We start from the raw sequence: 19,654 nt of genomic DNA, 5'->3' as shown, positions 1-19,654 counted from the left end.
TCCTCCACAATGACAATTTTTAATATAATTATATAAATAGAAATATCTTGGGACTTACTCGGAAGTAGTCACTGCAGGCTGCCAGGACTGCTTTGTGTGCATGGAATTTCTGCTCTTCAGCAATAAGGGTAATATCACAAAGAATGCCATCACTTCTTTGTTGGTTCAGAGCTGCCAGGACAGCATCGTTGTGGGAGCTAGACTGACAAAGCCTCTGACCTGTCAGCATTTCCTGAACACTGAGAGGGGAAAGGGGAAAGATTCTGTCAAAAACAACAAAAAAAATAAAGTACAAAACAAGCACATTCTGTCAGGAATACAGAACAAGACAAGATAGTTTGATAATTCTTGGAAAGCAAAAAAGTCATGAACCCTGTCAGGCAAAAACCCTTACACAGCATAGACATCAGAAAAAAAAGGTCAATATAAAAAAAGCTTTCATAAAGCATTATGAAAACTGATTATATACTCAAATTTAAAAACCTCAATGGTTCTGATTTCTCATTTCCTGTACCATAAGTCAGCCGAACTCACAGGATTAATTAATTTTAGGATTAAATGAGAACAACAGAGGTCTTAGGTCAATGGACCACCAGAAAACTTTTAAGTGGTTCAAACTGAAGCACTGATGAAAAGGAGGGTATTTGTATGTACGCAAGAAGTTCTACTAAAAAGTATGATGCCTCATGATCTCAGGTGGCCTGTTTAAGTCTGATGCTGAATGTTTAAGTCTGAAAACTGAATGTTTTCAGACCACCTCAAGCTATTCATATTTATGAAGTGTTGTAGTGGTTTTTTTGATTGTCTGTTTTGTGTTGGGGAAAGGGAGAGGATGTTTGCTCTATTTTAAAATGCCAGTGCCTTCTCCACCTCTGAATATTTCCATGTATGAATAGAAGATTCACATATAATCCAGGCTAGGACTGCCTGATTGCAGCTTCCTTTCTCTGTAGTAAAAGGAAGAGACAAGATAACTGTTGATGCAAATGGAAACAAATCAAAACATATCAGCAAATCCTCTTTGGTACAAAACAATGCAATTGATTTGAGCTCTGTGAAACTACCAATTTAAATTGCCAGAGAATCCACATGTGTGTTTATGGAAGGTGAGTTACAGAGAGTCATCTCAGCATAAATCAATGTGAAGATTTTTCTTAAAGGGGTGAATAACCCATCATCTTTCCAGCACAATCATGTAATTCACTGCATACATGTACTATGCAGCAGCTGTGTGGCTGTGATATTCTCCTTTCTCTGCCCATCCTACTCCTGCACCTTGGGCACCCGTAAACTACTGCAGACCTGCCTTGCAGAGTGTTTGCTCTAATCTAAGCTGCTTTTTTAGAAAGACAACAACTAAAATATTACTTCTAGAAGAAGGCTGGCCAAAGAGAAATAACACAGGAACAGAGTGTTCAGTGAACAGAAGAATTTTACTTCTTCTCTGACAGTTCAGGTTTCACATATGGACATGCCCTAAATACATTTCAAAAGGACTCATTCAAATTACTCTTTTTTCTTCAGCTGTTCTGTTCATGGAACCCAACTCACACTCTAAATGACAGTTATCAAGAAATCTAACTTGCTAAACACAAGAGAATTGTTTTTAACGGTTATTTCTCTTCTGTAATTTCTATAGCAAAGTGACTAAAACTAGGGCAAGTATAATACATTAATGATACCCTGAGATGGTTTCTCTTTATTTCTGTTTTTATTAGCCTCTCTCCCAGTGTTGTAAATCAAGACCTTCTTTCCTCTTGCTTTTTTTCACCATCATCCAGAGGACTATTTCATTCAGTACAGAACATATCTGGGATTTTAAACTGAGTTCTATCATAATCCATTTTTCAATTCAGTGACCAAAGTGAAAAATCAATTGCCTGTAACCCTTGTGCTAATAACATATGAAGAATGCATACACATGAAAGGCAATTTAACTGGAATTTATGAATGAAAATACATAGAATAATTAAATATAACATGACTGATTATTTGTAGTGATATTGTCAGTTGATAAATTCAATAGCTATAAAAGCAAGAAAGTTCTGATTCTCTCCTGCTGCAGAAGCATGGCAGGGAAAGGGGAACAGAACTGGAATGATAAGGTGTCCCAGTCACATCAGGGAGTTTTCTGAGCTCCCAGATCAGAGTGTTAACTACTCTAAAACAGAACCACCAGCATTTCACACTACTGCAAAATTCTGCAGAAAACCAATTCAGTTAATAAATTCCGCAGAGTGTTCTGTCTGAAAGAACCATGTTCTGCTCCCAGAAAGTAATTAAATTATAAATTACATATTCTCTATTGCAAGAATGGGTGGTACAAACAAATGAGAAAGGCTACACTGGGAAGGAGACACAAGGGAAGGCAGAAAGATGAATTTGGAGAGAATCTTGGAAGACATTTCATGTACTGGAAAAGGAATATTTCCCGAACAGTGGAACACTGCACAGACCCAAAATTACCACCAGCCACCATTCCAGATGCAAAAAATGCCAGTTGCTTCCACAATCAAAAATTCCAAGTATAGACTAAGGCATAAATAAAATAGGGTATGAGGAGCCTGTGGGCCTCCAATCAATCCCAGGCACAGATTTCCTTGCCTGAGATAAGAAGCAACAACAAGGTAATATTTTGCAGATTATAACATGGATATGTATTTAATAATGTGAATTCCTATCTAATGAACAAAACTAGTAGTTTTACTTTTTCCTACTTTCTTAACGGAATCTTTGGTAAACATCATCCTAAATGTTAATAACTTCCTACACACTACCAAGTACTATACCTCAGGCACCTCTCAGATGGCATCCTTCAGTCTTCTGAATATCAAAACTTATAATCCACTAGGGAAAGCTGTGAGTGTTCCAGCTAGAAAAAGAGAATGGAGAGGAACATTAAAATTCAAAGCATACACAGTCTCACCCTTAAAGATCAATACTTTCAGGATGTGCAATTCAAAAGCAACTTTCACTGTCTAGATTTGAGTAGTCTTTCTGTAAGGAAAGTGGCCTCTCCTCTAGTTTTTCTTAGAGATTCACACCCTGCCATCTGAACGTCCTCCACCTGCTGCTCTTGAGGAATACTTTCCACAAACTCAGGAACACATACAATTTCAAAAAAGCTGAAGAAAGGTGAGGAGGAAAGTAACTGTACCAAAATTCCTTCAATATGAAGAGTAAGCCAAAGGCATGTATTAGTGTTTGTTTACTTCCCTGAATAACACACAGTTTTTATGTTCAATGATTCTAAGGGTCTTTTCCAACCTAAATGACTCTATGATGCTATAATCATTCTGGCAAATAGAAGCAGTATAGTACAATCATTTTTATAAACACAACAGCTCTTTTTCTAAAGGCAAAATACTAAAGTGGCCTTATAAATAAACACAGAACAGCTGAAGTGTCCAAAGACCTAAGTTATTGAAAACAGGGCTGTAGAGCAGATTTTTAACTGGTGTAGCAGCCAGCATAGCTGACATGACATTTCAACTTCATATAAGAATTATGAAAGAAAAAATAGGTTTTAACTGAATAGTCAAAAAAGAAAAGTACACTACTTTGACTGCTTATTTAAACCATGTGTGAATTGTTTAACTCAGTAACACTGAAGTATTACAATTCAGCAAAATCTGAAGAATTTCCATATTTTTCTCTTTTCCAAAAAGACTGCAATTCTGAGCAAATGGGTGAGGTCATAGAGAACTTATTCTGATGATTCAGTAGGATACTAAACAAATGGGTTTGCAGGGCTTTCCAATGGTGGTTTCAGAACATTTCACTCTCTCCCTCAACAATCACCATTCTAGTTCTGTTAAGACAATTCACCTTATCCTTCAAGAGACAGAAAAACACAGCATATTAAGTTGGTATTGTCAACTAAGGAAGCAAAACCACTTCTGATCTATGTACCTGCTCTTGTATACACCCATACATCAATACTGATGCCTGCCCTTCAGAAATCCTACACTATCCAGAGACTGGTAGAGAATAAATTCAACCTTTAAGACATGCAAACTCTCTGGCCCACACACAGGAAAAAAAAGAAAAACAAAACAAAAAACAACCACAAACAGCAGTGAGAGCAAACAAAGGAAGGATGAAGACTTGCAGGGAAAAGCATTCCTTCTACAATAATTAAGGCATATGCATCAAAGAATTAACAAGATATTCCAACAGTCCCACACTGCATTTAGTAGTTTTACCCTAAGAAAAAATCAATCTTCCCTAAACTTTGGCACTCCTTCTTTCTCTTCCAAAGCTCTAGTACTGCGTGCCTCGCTTAAATGTACACCATGTACAGTGTGTAAATCACTAAACTAATACTGCACTGATTATTTAGCCATATAGAATTAAGGCAGTGAAACATCTTTAATAACAGGAAATTTGAAAGAATTATTTATCCTTACCCAAAAAAAAATTAAGGAGGCACTTCCACCTGTTGTATACATCTGCTGTGCCAGAACAGTTTTAAACCATTTGCACCAAGAGTTTATTTCTATTTCAGACAGCTGGATACATGTCCATTATATAAACTGTGATTGGTACCTAAGAAAACTCTCTGCATTAGAATGTTTAAGACATGTCTTTCTATTTAACTACTTTAAGTCATCAAATCGGTTTAAAAGATTAGTTAATAAACTTAAGGATAAGACTTTTGGTTTAAATGGAAAACTTTAAATCCACATAAATCCTTCTGTTATAGTGAAATACTCCTTAATGCTGGAAATTAACAGGAAAAATATAGGCCAGACAGAAAATGCTCATTACATCCTAGGTTTGAGATACATGCTAAAATTGCCAAAAAGCATTTTTTAAAAATAATATATTATTTCACTCTTTATGATTTTGTGATAAACACTATTTCCCAATAATATAGTATTCCACAACTAAAATTTATTTCCTTATTGCTTCATTAGTTTTTCCACATCCTAGAAAAGTGCTAAAATTAAAAATTTGCAAATGAATAAAACTAGCAACAATCTAGCTAGCACTGGAAGAACATATTATTTTGGTAGGGAATGGTGCACCATTCCTAAATGGAAAAAAGAAAAACCCTCAACAGTAGTTTCCTTATGTAAACACAGTGTATCTAAGGATTTCAAAAGTAAGCAATTCAAAAGAAATCACACTGTCCATGCAAATGATTATGACAAACTAATACACCAAAGCAGTGTTTGCTCTGTTTGCCTGATGAAATGTCAGTCTTTCTATACATATTTCTGTCGCAGTCTTATGACACAGTAAAATAAACAGTAGGTTTTGTGCACTCTCAGGAAATCTTGGAATGAAGTGTCACTCTGTCTCCACTGCACAGTTAGGCTATGCCACTTCTTTAATCTAAATTATCAGTGGACTTCAGAAATTATTTGTTCAAATATCACTAAAAAAAAAGCATTTAAGCACGCAGTATTTCTTCCCTTATTTTAATTGGATACAAGACTAGTTTGGAAATGTTAGACAAAGTAGTTTAGTATCCAAAAGTATTTATTGACAGAATGCATGTTCCCTTTTCCAGAAAAAGTCTTGTGCATTTAAATTAATCTTGAGGAGCCAATATCATGTTCTTAGTTTACACAGAACGCATGAGGCATTACAGAATTTCGGTTACACCTTTTCTCATCCTTTTGGTGGGTTTATTTGTTTTTCCTGTGTCATTTAGAAACAAACTGAAGGCAAGAACATATTTTTGATTAATTCTTGAAAATACAAACCACCAGAATACGGATTAGATTAAGGGGGGAAGAGTGTAGGAGATCAAAATAAAATTCATATTCAATCTACTTTCTGAAAATAACTTAAATGTCCCAAAATTCACCATTTCCTCCCCCTTGATGTAGCAAGTTTTTTCTAGTTCACATATCTGATTTTACAGAGTTGCCCAAACCATAGCCCAGATCATCAAAAAACTTATTCTGTTGCATAAACAAGCTCTGTATTTTATACTGGGTACCTAAGAAACATTTCTTCCACCCTAATTATGCTTCCTTTGTCTTGCAAACTAGTAAAAAATGCATATTCATAATGGAAATGACAATCTATTAATAATGCCCGAAAACACACAGGTTTTCTACACAATTCAAGCTTATATGAAATAATTACCACCTCAGTGGCTTCATCAATAATTTTCCCATTTGCTCTAAGTAAATAAGAACTGAGTTACAATGAACTTCTGTGTGAACTCACAAAACATGATATAAGCATTATTTCTGTAAGGTCAAAAATGAAATTATTTAAAAACTCTGATTTTAAATGTGTTCTTAATACAAAAATAAAATAGCACTGGACAAAAAGATCATACTCTTTTCTTTACTAAGGTAGTTACTTCTTAGGCAGGAGTTACTAAACTATCCCACTCCCACCCCCTCAGCCCCAGCCTAGGTTTAGGGGAAAACAAGGGTTCTATTACCTACATAGGAGTCAGAAAAACCCCATTTGACTGCCTCCATGGTTCTAGGTAACACACTGTGCTGTGGTGGGAGGGGTGAAACTCTGCCCTCCCCAGATATCTGGCAAGACTGACATAAAAAGGTGAGAAAAATCAAAGCGAAACACAGGCAACTACCACTTCACAAAGTTCAGCTTAATACAAGATTCAAGAGATACTAAAAGATGCTTTTGTAGACAGAAGAAATGTTCTCTTGCAAACATGGCCATGATCAGAACACCTTTAAAAGACAGGGTGGCAAATTACAGAGCATTTGGTGCCTTTTATCCCACATAAAGAAAACAGCTTAACTGTGAAAAGCTGCAACATAAAATTTGAGCTAAATATCTTTCAAACTGTTCACTGAGATCCAGGCAGCCAACATACATAAATCTCCACTGCAGCCAGAAGCAATCTCTGTTCATATTTGGAGGGAGGTAGAAGTACCAAGAACCCCTGGGGATGTCTTGAAGCAGCCCCTGCTGCTTCAGAGCCACTCACAGAGTGACAGGAGACTGGATTTAGGAGCTGTGGAGTCCTTTACACTGGGACCACTTAGGGCAACTTTCACCTAGTTGATCACAAATAAAGTTATTGATCTTCTGTTTACCACTAAACTTCACAGAATGGCACTGCATTATTAAATACTGTTCTGCCTTTGAAGTCCTCCTATGTTGTCATCTTATTGCAGGGGTTCCATACTGTTGTCTCCTTATCACAAAAGTTTCATACCTTCTTGGTGTTTCTCATGGGCAGCTCCTCAGAGCACTGACTCTTTCTTCTTCACAAAGCAGCCTAGTGACTCCAGTTCCCTTCCAAATCAGCCACCCCACTCTTATATAGCACTCTCCTTCTCATTGGCTACAGCTGTGGCCTGTTAAAGTCAGGCCTGTTCCTAATCTTTCATAATTAGCCCAGCTGCAACTCCTTAGAGGTAAGATTACTTCCTACACTATCTTTATTTTCTTATATTCTATCGCCCTACACTCCAGTGTATGAAAAGCCTTCTAATTTCTTTAAGTTTTTACTTTGAACTAGGAAAGCTACTCATTTATCGATTACCACATTACTTCAAACAATGCTGCTTATCAAAAATATATTTCAAATAATTAATTTTAACTCACACAAACCATAAAGCCAAACCCTGAATATTTAAACACAGTTTTTAATCTCATTTCACATAAGTAGCTATTAGTTACATTCTGAAACTTAGTATTTTACTTGTCAGTAACCATAAAAAGCTGCTGATTCATAAAAATTCACATTAAATGTGGGGTGTTTTTCCATTTCCCTGGGTACAGATAACGTATCTTTTCCGATAGCAATATTTCATTTTGATATATTTACTAATATTCTCAATTATGACTGTTGTTATGTTAGAAAATAGTAACTCAACATTACTTATATTAAATTTGCTGTATGCCAAACTACTTTACATAGAAAATTATTTAAATTCACATGCTCAAGAAATGGTTAAAAAGACTAAAAATACTGAATATATAAATAATTTAAAAGATATATTGCATTTTCAAGCAGTTATCTTTAATTAGTTATCTTTGCCTCCAGTCACTCCTTTTCCAAGTGTGTATTTTAAGTATTGAAAAACACTTCCACTTAAACCCACACCAGATGCATGGACAAACTGAAGGGACCATGCAAAAAAGTAGAATTTTGAACCAACTGGATAAGTTGTGAAGATAAAGCATTTGTATGCAATGAAATGGTATTTTCACTTTGATAGCTCAAAAAAAGGTTTAAATTTGGCCTTTTTTCAAAAACAAAATACAACATTTAGAAGCTAACAGAAGTACACTATATCAATTTCATTCCAGAATGGCATCACAGCACATCCTGACAGAGGCTGCCATGGATACAGAACTAGACCATTAAGATTTACCCACGGCAATTCTCTGCTCTAGCCTGGCTCCTTATTCATAGGAGCTTCTGCTTCTGCCTGTGGTTTTACTAAGTCAAAATAAATCATCCTTTCAAGCCATGCTCCACTTTCTCTCAGAGTCTCTTCAGAAACAAAACTATGGATTTACTATACAGAGAAAATAATGGACAACATTATCTTCTACTTTTTTAATCACATCTCTGACAGATTAATTTATCAAAAGGAAAACACTTGGAAACAGATTTAAAGTTTGCAAACCTGCTCTTTTGATTATATTAACACACTTTTCCCACATGCCTGGGAGACAACACTTTTTCCTCTTTTCATTGGGATCTTTGAGAATTGAAATATTTTTCTCATTCCATAAAAAAAGTTCAAGGACGTCAAGTGTGAGAAAAACTCTGCCACTATTTAATGTTGTCAGTGAAATCATCACTCAGCTCAAACACAAGCTGCTCAACAATTTAGTGCCTCAATACAGTGAATTTAAAGAAAAAGCTTTCATAGTACTGAAAAACCCCCTAGATTTAATGTAAATTACAAAATTAAGGGAATAAAAAAATTAAAATCCTGGACTTGTTTGGGAAAACAGAAGTCAGTCAAAACACCTCAAGAAAAAAATCAGCAAAATAAATACAAAATAAAACCACAAAAAATTCAAACTGTTACAGTCTTCTGATTAATTATAAACTAGTTTCTTGTGAGACTGGAAAAGTCATTGCTATCTTCAGGCCATCAGCTATAGCCAATTTGAATAATGAGGTTTATTTTCTATTACTACCAAATTACCATCTGACTTCACAGAATAATTAAGATTTTAAGCCACAAAAACATAAAATGAAATAACAAGGCTGAAGGCTGTATGAGTAGAACAACATCTTTATGTCTTTATATCTTTGTGGCATTATATCTTCTACATATCTCAATGTACCAGCATTCAGAAGATTTTTTCTGAATACACCTTCAGATAAAATAAAAAGCCAGTCTCATGGTCAGCTGTGTGACTTAGGCACATTTTACCTAAACTACCACCTGAGAAAGAGGTTGGTGCATTCCAGTGATAAAACCATAGACAATCATCTAACTAACTGGAAACTACACAGATGAAGTCTGGTGAATTTGAAGACAAGGTTTACTTCCAGGATGTGTGCACACAGTTTCGCTCATTTCATTTGAAAAAAGACGACAATTTTATACAACTGTAGTAACACACCTTCATGCACTATCATCTTAGCTTTTCAGAGCACCCACTGTTGCTGTCATTTAAGCCATGATACTAATTACTCACCTGCTGAAAGGAGCAGGACATAACTTCCAGCAGATTCATTTATCATGGTTAGAAGAACAATACTACAACTTGATCCTGATCTCATTGAAGAAATCTCAGCTCATGGCAGGAGACTGGACTAGACGGCCTTCAAGGATCTCTTCCAACCTAAATGATTCTGTTTCTCTATCAACTTATTTTCTCATCTTTCTGGAAGTTAGGCAATAAATATGCAAAGCAATCTCAAAATGAAGTATCTAATCCATATACTGAGTTCACAGTTGTTATAAGGGACAAGCCAAAAGGTCTCTGGTCAGTTTTAAGGCATTCTGCTGCTGGCATAAGCCAAAATCTTTATTACTTTGCAAAACTATGCTTTCAAGATTTTTCCTCTAGACCTTATAAAAAGGAAATAAAAGAAAGGGTGACTTTATTAGTTTGCAATCTATAATTGCATGTTATTTTGGATTTTGATTTGCATTTTCATTAGATTAAAAAATCCAAGAACCCCAGTCTTCCAGACTAAACTTACTTTTTTAGAAAATTTTTCATGTTTGTTGCAAAATCATAGAATGGTTTGGGTTGGAAGAGACCTTAAAGATCATCTAGGTCCCATCACCTGCCAGGGACAGGGATGCAACTCTCTAGACCAGTTTGCTCAGGGCCCCATCCAACCTGGCCTTGAACACTTCCAGGCATGGGCAACCAGAACTTCTCTGGGCAACCTGTTCCAGTGCTTCACCACCTTCTGAGTAAAGAATTTCTTCCTAGCATCTAAAATAAACCTGTTCTCTTGCAGTTTAAAACCTTTTGCTCCTTGTACCTTGTCCTGTCACTACATGCTCTTCTAAGAAGCCCCTCTCCCACCCTCTTACAAACCCCGTTTTGGTACTGGAAGGCTGCTAGAAGGTCTCTCTGGAGCTTTGTCTTCTCATTGCTGCACAACCCCAGCTCTCAGCCTGCCTTCATAGAAAAGGTGTTCCATCCTTCTGATCATCTTTGTGGCCCTCCTCTGGATCTGCTCTAACAGATCCACAAATGTGGAAGGTTTCTCTAAAGCAAGTCAGAATGTTTTACAGTGGAATGCAACAGAAATTTAACTAGAAAGCTCATCATTATTTCTCCTGATAGAAACAAAATGCTCTAGAAACAAACATGGAAAGGGACATACAATAGTGGGGTGTGTTTGGAAATGGGGTCAACCTCATTCAGATAAGCCTTAGATTTCAACTTTCACAACCATCAAGATGCTTTTATTTAACAACAACTACTCCTTTCTAGAGTATTAAGAGTCCAAAATACATAAGCATGTTTTTGAAGTGACTTCAAATCTGCATATAGACTACACCAGATAGGAATATACAGTACTGTAGTCTAAAGTCTTGACAACTGGGCCTTTTCATATCTATGACTGAAGCATAAAAAAACCACATAAAAATACTAAGTGTGATTCCTTAATAGTGTATAGTCTTGCATGACTGAGGTGATCAGTTATGTGTCTACATGGCATTTCCAGTGAAAAACTATTTATGTATTTCAATAAAAGCACAGAAAGTTTATACATCTCTATAGGACCTGCAATAGCCCTTCAATTTCCTCTGTGAAATAGCTTTCATGAAGTTAGAAGTAAAAGGCTGTGACTACCAGCAGTTAAATAAACATGTACCTTTTAAGAATGGCCTTCAGTAGCCACAGGGTGGCAGAACTATACTTCAATATAACTTGTACTTCCAGGACAGTGACTGTATTTCAAAGAGCAGGTTTTTCCCCCCTTAGAGCATAATTAAAATAATATAAAATACTTGCTCAGTGTCCAAGGGGTGCTTTTAAACCAGAAATCAGAAAGAAAAAAAATGTCTGCACATAAAAATACAACTACACAACAGTTCTATAAACATCAAAACACTGCAACGGGTTACTGACCTCCATGTTTCTATTTTGAAAAAATATTCAAGTCATAGAGTAACTGATCACTAAAATCCCTATAATTTTTACCCCATATAGAATCAAAGAATCACAGAATGGATTGGGCTAGAAGGGCCCTTAAAGATCATTTAGTTCCAAACCCCCTCTCCCATGGGCAGAGTCCACTAGACCAGGTTGCTCAAAGTCCCATTCAACCTGGCCTTGAACACCTTCAGGAATGGAGCATCCACAGTTTCTCTGGGCAACCTGCTCCAGTACCTCTCTGCCCCCTGAATAAAGAAGTGCTCCCTGCCATCTATCCTAAACCTTGTAAAACCATTCCCCTTCTCCTATCATTACCTGCCCATGTAAGTCAGTCTCCCTCCTTTTTATAAAGCCTCTTACTCTAAGGCCACTGTGAGGCCAGGCTCCAAGTTGTTCTCCAGGTTGAACAATCCCAACTGGCTCAGCCAGTCTCTGCAAAAAAGATGCTCCAGCCCTTTGTGATCCTTCCCTGGACCCTTTCTAACAAGTCACCCTTCCTTGTGCTGAGGACCTCAAAACTGGACACATAATTGGCTTATGAACTTTTCCCCCACTCTTCCAATGTAAGAGAACAAAGATATTTGCAAACTCCTTCCTATTATGAGAAAAGGCATCAAAAGATTTCTGATAGCTTTAAGCAAATTGGGCAGTGTGATTCACCTTGATAATGAAACACATTTCAATGAGGCCAAGAGGGAGATGTCAAGTGGGAAAGAAGTAGGAAGAGGAAACAAAAACAGAATGGAGGAAGCTGGCGATGAAGACCAGCTACAGTTATTTCCTAGGCTTCTTTTTTTGCAAAGGGGAAGTGGAAACAGGGGAATAGTACACAGTACTAAAATCAGATGAATATCTGAGAAAATAGAGTAGAAATAATGGATTTTTCTACAGTGCAATTGTAGGAAGAGAAGCCAGAGGTCATCAGGGAATAATTCTAATTGCTGGACAAGAAGACTGAATGCTGAGGAGAGCAGACTGTGAAAGCACATGGAACAAAGGCAAAGAGACAAGGGCAGGGAAGATCCTGGGCTAAAATGTGTGCATGACAAAACCATCAGATCTAGAAGAATGCAAATAAAAGAATCAATGTCCATTAAAGCCCATTCGATCTAGATTTTAGACTAGAAATCAAGATCACCAAGTTTTGCACCTTTTTTTTTTTGTGGAGAAACAGCTGCAGAATATTTGCTTTCCCTTTCTGCTGACTGTGATGGATTATAGTGAATAATTCCTGACAGTTTACTTATCTTAGTGCTAATGGTTCCAATCATGCTGCTCTTCCAGTCAGTTGGTACAGCTCTTCAAGATTTTTTTAGTTTATGTTTGAAAAAGTGTCAAAGGGTTACATGCCCATGAAACTAAGAATGCTAGAAAAGGCAAAAAGCTATGTGCTCCCATACCAAAACTGAAGTTCCTTACAATCAGCTTACTACAAAAAAAAGCACAGGTATTTCTAATTCCATCACTTCTTGAAACATGAATGTTTGAACTCCCTTAGGGCCCTGCTTCTACACTTAAATTGCATCAAAACTTCTAAAAGCCTGGCTAATGCCATTCCAGCATAAACTCTTGTATTACAAGGATGCCTGTATTACTGTTTAGCTTTAAAGTCCTTCAAGTATAAAATTAATTTCTACATGTAGCTTTTCATAACTGACTTAGAAGTTTAAATAGGAGGACCTGAAGTTAGCTAGAGCTCTGAAGTGAATCCATCGAATTTAGACCTTTTCCTTACAAGAAACTCAGATCGATTGAAACACTTCTTTACTAAAAAGATATATTTGATTTAAGCATTAAAGAAATCTAGATTGAAAGAGAAAATCAAAACTAATTAGATGACCAGAATAAATAATATTTACAGATAAATTCTGTTTGTGGGTGAGAGTGGAAAGGGTTGCCCGTCTCCAAGTTCTATTATACACTGCATTTACAAAAGCCATAACCATTGAAACCTGCACAGTCACCTCTGCTTCTAGCTCTTTACCCTGTTTTACACTGCCTTCTCCAGATTAAAAAAAAAAAACCAAAAACAAACCAAAAAAAAAACCCTTGTATTTTAGGAAAGATAGAATTTCCATCATGTCCATATTTTGTAACTGTAAGACCACGATTCCTTATATTCATCACCAGCAACATGCTTACACAGTCACTGCTACCTCTCTAACCTCAATGAGCCTAACTAGACAAGTACACAGATAAGCCTGCTCTGGGATAAGCAAAGAGGCACTGAAGATGTCAGACGGATTTTCTGACCCATAGACAAAAATCTGCAGGAGCTTTGCTATACACACGGGACTGTGCAAACCTTACTTGGACAAAGGAGAAAGCTCCTACCATATTAGAAGGAAAAATGCTCTCAGCTCAAGAGGGATATCAATGGGCAGATTTACTTAGGGAACTGCGGCCTTCTCCCTGCTCCCTGTGAGTTCAATCTGCTAGAGTGTGAGCTTTTGAAGCATTAGGACAGTTGGGAATGGTACAGTTCCTACCAGAGGAAGCTGTGGTTCACATATCTGCTGGGAACACAAGAGAAAAAACATCAGGACACCCGACCTCTTGTGCTGGAAAACAGCTGAATGCCCTGACCAAGCTGATGATAGAGTTAGTGGATTCTTTTTCTCCAAGGATTTATCCAGAATCTAAATTTGATGTTATAGTATTTTACTGAAACAGGAGATCTCCTTTTTTCTCTCATCCTTTACTCAACACATTTCATTTCTAACACAGACTTTATTCAATGTACCAGACCAGCCACTCAGAAAATGTTCTGATATTGACCACTGTCATTAAAACCCAGTGTCAATAAATAAATAAAACAACAAATAAATAAAATAAAAACAACAAATAAAAATTCCCTCAGAGCAGAAGGGACATACCAGATAGGGAGGGGAGGTGACAGGAAATACAGTCTAAAAAAACTCACAGTGAAGATGCATATATTTGTAGCATGAGTCACAACTTTGACATCATCTTAAGAAATTCAGTTTAAGGAAATCCTTTTTCCTAAAGAAAAATATTACTCTAATTAAGCTCTATCATATAGGTTAATGGAGAAACATATAAGTTCTTGTTTGGAAACATCAGATTTTTAAATGTGCTCTATTCTCTGCTTTTCAGACACAATCCAAGAATGCATACTTGAAATCCTTTGGGTACACACAGATTTAAAGACAGACTCAGATCAATTTTTAGGCAAATGTTGCATCAATACTTCTTAGATAATTTAAACAAATGAAAAAAAGGCAAAACAAAATGACAAAACAAAAAAACCCAACCAAACAAACCAGAAACTGCATATCAAAAGAGAAGTAAGAACTTTTATTTTTAAAACAAGTTGCTGTTTAAATTCCCAAGGGCACCTATGAAAGACCGCATAAGGCTACAGTTAGGTGCTTACTTGCAGACGTGAAGAATTTAATACTTGTACACTTCTGATTTTATCAGTTAAATTGACATCTTGTTCTTCCCTTTATATACATGCAAGCAACTTGCAGCTTGTTGAGTCGTTGTTCTGAAGCATCTATCACGACCAGGACATTAAACTGGTAAACTCAGCAAGTCTCTAGGGTTTGTGACTACTGCTCCTAGAACCAAACATCAGATGATTTGTTAAGACAGACCTTCATGCCTAACTGAAGTTTGTGAATTGAATGCAATCACTAGAATCCCATCCTATTTGAGAAAGCTAAACAGCGCCAAGCAGGATGAAAACATAAAAAAGGCATTTGTTTCCTTGTTTCTAAAATAACATTATTTTTTAATTTTAAGGGCAATAATTACCTTGTTAAAAACCACTGAAGTGCTACAAATAGCCACTTATATTTCAAGTTAAAACACTGTTTCTTCTATAACTTAATGGGCATACATTAACAGACATGGAATTCCTGTTGAACACTAGAAAATACTATTTACTGTGAGGAATTGTTAAACATCAGAACAGGTTGCCCAGAGAGCTTGTGGAGTCTTCATTCTTGGACATATTCTAACCACCTCTGGACACCATCCTGGACAATCCGATCTAGCTGATCCTGCTTTGACTAAATCATGTCAAGAGGTCCTTTCCAACCTAGACAATTCTGTGCTTTGTGAGATTCTCTGTGGCACAGCTGAGAAGACTACAAACGTACTGCATGCATGCAAGAGCATATTAGTCCCATATGACCTATTTATTCCAGATTCCAATCTTCTTGAAGACATTTTATCTCATAAAAGGAAACAGAAGGGGCAAAAGGGGGAAATTCTATCAAAACCACAGCAAATACACATGCCTCCCCATCTCTGTTAGGTGTCCCAGTAGGGCACATTTATGAGTTTCAGTCTTCTCCATTTATTGTAACTGCCTTTAAACTCCTTTAAAGTCCTGTGTAGAAATAATACCAATCCAAACCAAATGTACTGTAGCACTAAACACTTCTTTCACTTCTTTTGTCATAAGCAAGTAGTTTTTCCTTTTTGGTTTTTTTTTTATAGGAAAATTTGGTAGAAATACATGTACAACTACTGTATATGAAGTTTGATGATTATTTCACTTGATAACCAAAAATAATACTCTGTAAGCAATATATGCATGCACTTCTAAAAATTTTTTCCAATTAAATTCAAATAAGACTTTAATTCAGTTGATAATATACAGAAATTTACGGTTATTTCAGACCCCTTAGAGTATCTAAGACATCTTCCTGGGTAGATAAGAAAGATTACATAGTACACACAGGACATCCAGTCCCTTCTGCATCAGTATCTCAAGTGGCACTAGACATTCCTATTCCAGAGAATAAGCTGAGCCCTGAATGACTCCTGACAAAGTGCAAAAGTATTTATTTTCCTTAACTAAGGTGCAGCGAGGGTATTTTCAAAGTTTTCCAACAGATGTTCATCAACCAAAAGAAATCCAAGCAATTTAAAGCATCTTGAATAAATTTCCAACAATCAATAAAATTTTTGCTTTTAAATGTAATGCTTCTGATAACCAAATATTATGGCAATAAATTAGAATGCACCAGAATCAAGTCACACTAAGAAGCCTTCTGGAAAGATAATTCTGCTAACTATGATGTCTGGGAAAGCCACTGCTCCTAGAGGCCACAGTGGACATCTCCATCAAAACTACACTGCCAAGTAGAGAAGAAAATCAAAACAAAATGAAACTATGAATTACCAAAGGGACAATAGTGGCCTACTGCTGTTACTACCATACCCCAGAAAACAATGAATATTTTCCAGGACTCTCTTTTAGAGTCCTGAAGAGATTTCTTCCTCCAAATCTCTTCTTCATGGACACTTGTAAGGCTAAAATAATCCCTTCATTCCTAAAAATGTTACTAAAGTACTCAAAGAAGTCAAAGCTCTAACTAAAATTGAAATATCCACAATATATTTAGCAGATCACAGAGTTACCAAGCTTGTATTACACAGGTTTGGGCAGGGGTGTTCACTTCAGTGTTGGCTGGTTTGGGATTTTTTTGGTAGTGGAAGAGAACTTTCATCAAACAATTCATTTGACTAGATCTTACATTGTTAATTGCTTTAACTGTGCACTTTATGTAGAAGATCTCACATTAGCATTTTAAATTATTTAAACGACATTAAATATTGCTGGTACCAGCAGGACCAGAGATTAACTTCTTAACAATCACTCTCATTTGAGAGTAAAGCATTTGATTCCAGCTGCTATGAACTTTTCAACAAGCAAAAGCAACATTTGCTGACATAAAAGGGACAACCAACTCTAAAAAAGAATGGTGATAAAATTAAGCTGCCTATGTCCAACAAAACAATATTATTCTATATTACACACCTGGCAAAATTTAAAACAGTTCATTTGCTCGGGAGGAATCTGAATTACTGTATTTTCCTATATTATTCTGACTTTTATTAGAATCCGATACATCAGAACACTTCCACATCACTTTTACTCCAGCAACTCTTTCATTAGTTTAGACTCCCAGCCTCTAACCCACATGGAAGCCGTCTGGGTTGCTTTTACATTTAGACCACAGGAAATAATAAAATTTAAATATCTCATTGTTAGTACACCTCTATGGGACAGGATCCTTAATATCAATTGCATTTCTACATCCAAATTAGACACAGACTGATTTAGGAAGGAAAATTCTAATTCAGGCTCTAACACTAAAGAATTGTTTTGTTGCAACCACAGGTAAGCTGTGATCAGAAAATAAACACATTTTAAGGTATGAAATAGCTAAAATAAACCAGTCATGGTGGTCTCCCTCCCTGTCACCAAATGTTTCTCCTGGAATAAAACTGTACCTGAAGCTCTCACCTTACGTCACCAAAAAAAAAAAAAAAAAAAAAGGTTTATAGGGCTGAAGATTACTGAGAGAAGCTTGAAAACAATCTAACACCAGGCTTATGACTCCTACTGGGGAATGTCTGATCACTGATGTGATGGGCCTGATCTGACTGTCTGATCACTAAATGTGATCACTGATGTCTGGGAACTGACTTTTAGACTTTGAATGCTTGAGAATAACTGCTAAGATTAAAGCTATTCCATGATATAACAAGTAGAAGGTATTCATCAGTGTCTTGAGCTGGGAACAGAGACACACTGGCCCAAAAAATGCTGACTGGCTCAAAGATGGCCTGAAACACCCCCTCCTTCCCTCCAATGGCCCAGCCCAAGGATACTGCAGAGACATCCAAGGACTAAGAGGATAATTAAATTGTGCTTGATTTCTCTTTAAAAAATGGCACACACACACAAGAAGCTGGATTTGAATCAGAGAATTTGCAGGGGACAGACTGCTCCTCACCTTGCCAAGGAACTGAGCCATTGCATTGTACATGATCCAGCACTCTAAGCACACATTCACTGCTTCTTTTCCATCCTTGGACAGTAAGGTGCTTAAAGCAGCCAAGAACTGCAGGACTACTTCAGCCAGGTTTATTCATTTACCTCAGTTATTCAACACTACAGTCACCCCCCAGAAACAATCAGGAGACAACTGATCTCCAATAAATAAATAAATAGATAAATAAATAAATAAAGTCTGAAAGATCTCTCCCCACCTTGAAAGCACCTTAACCTGTTGATCTGACAGTGTTGCCAGTCACTGAGCATACAGAAGCTCTTGCATCACCACTAGGACTGGCTTCACCATTAGCTTGCTCTGAGGCTAACTCTTGGTTATATTTGAAAAACAGATGCAAGTTTTTTACCTCTGTATTTATACCAATTTCAAGACAACCAAATAAAGGCTCTTGCTGCCTTTTTTTCAGGACAGAAAAAGCACAATCTGCACACTACTATTTATGAAATTCCTTCAGTAAGCGCTACTGGCAACACAAACCTTCTCAAAGATGAATCAAAGTCTGATGCAACAAGACTATTAGGACTCAAAAGTTTCCCCAACTTATTACCATGTAAGTGTGGTCTTTGAAGTCTATTTCTCACAGAGAGAGAGAGAGAGAATGAAATTTCTGAATCTAGGCTAGAGTTTACTGACCTGCAGTTCCCAAGGGATCACCACCTCACCTGCATTCAACACAGCCCAATGCAGAGACCTGCAGACATACAAGTAATTTCTCAACATATTACTCACACAAAATACTACACCACAAATAGTGTTCCTACATATTTTGCTAATTTGTTCAGAGCTTAGTGGGTATCTCTACAGAGCACAGTCAACTTGTATGCCCTAATGTTGTTCATCTCATCTCTTCCTTCTGTAAAACATACTTCTTTTTCCTACCATCACAGGCACAAAGACATTTGATTTGAGATATTAATACAACCTCTCTGCCTACTTGGCTCCAGTGGAACCCTACAACCAAGAGATCCTACGTGAAGACCCTAAGATTGCTGAAGTTATATTTCCATTCCACACAGGGAATAACTAAGAAAAAGATCCAGCCTTAGCCATTATTTTTATTACCATTCTGTCAGCTTCATTCCAAGTCTGAGTCTAGTCTATCTTTTAAGGCTAGAGATTCTTTGGTATATTGCTGTAGTTGTATGAAAACCACAAGAAAATTTGCAAAAAAGTCAATATGAGTTATCAGCTACTAAGATACTCAGACTTTACTCAATCACAAAAACTATGTGTACAAATATTGATTTTGGGGTTTGGTACTATTTAACTACTTT

At 36.6% G+C, this 19,654-nt stretch overlaps 1 protein-coding gene across 1 annotated transcript in view; it reads right to left on the bottom strand.

The window, feature by feature from the left end:
* KLHL32 (kelch like family member 32) overlaps window positions 1-19,654 on the bottom strand; it is a 119,716-nt gene that overhangs the window by 91,081 nt on the left and 8,981 nt on the right. Inside the window, exons 2-3 of the mRNA XM_030945382.1 lie at window positions 2,790-2,872; window positions 59-239 (exon numbers count right to left, since the gene is read on the bottom strand). Coding sequence (XP_030801242.1) covers window positions 59-239; window positions 2,790-2,812 — 204 coding nt within the window. The 5' untranslated portion in view covers window positions 2,813-2,872. The remainder of the gene's footprint in view (window positions 1-58; window positions 240-2,789; window positions 2,873-19,654) is intronic.

This window comes from Camarhynchus parvulus, chromosome 3 (assembly GCF_901933205.1).
Source record: "Camarhynchus parvulus chromosome 3, STF_HiC, whole genome shotgun sequence".
Lineage (NCBI taxonomy): Eukaryota > Metazoa > Chordata > Aves > Passeriformes > Thraupidae > Camarhynchus > Camarhynchus parvulus.
Note: the sequence above shows the minus strand (reverse complement) of the source record. Positions and strands in the feature narration are given on the sequence as shown.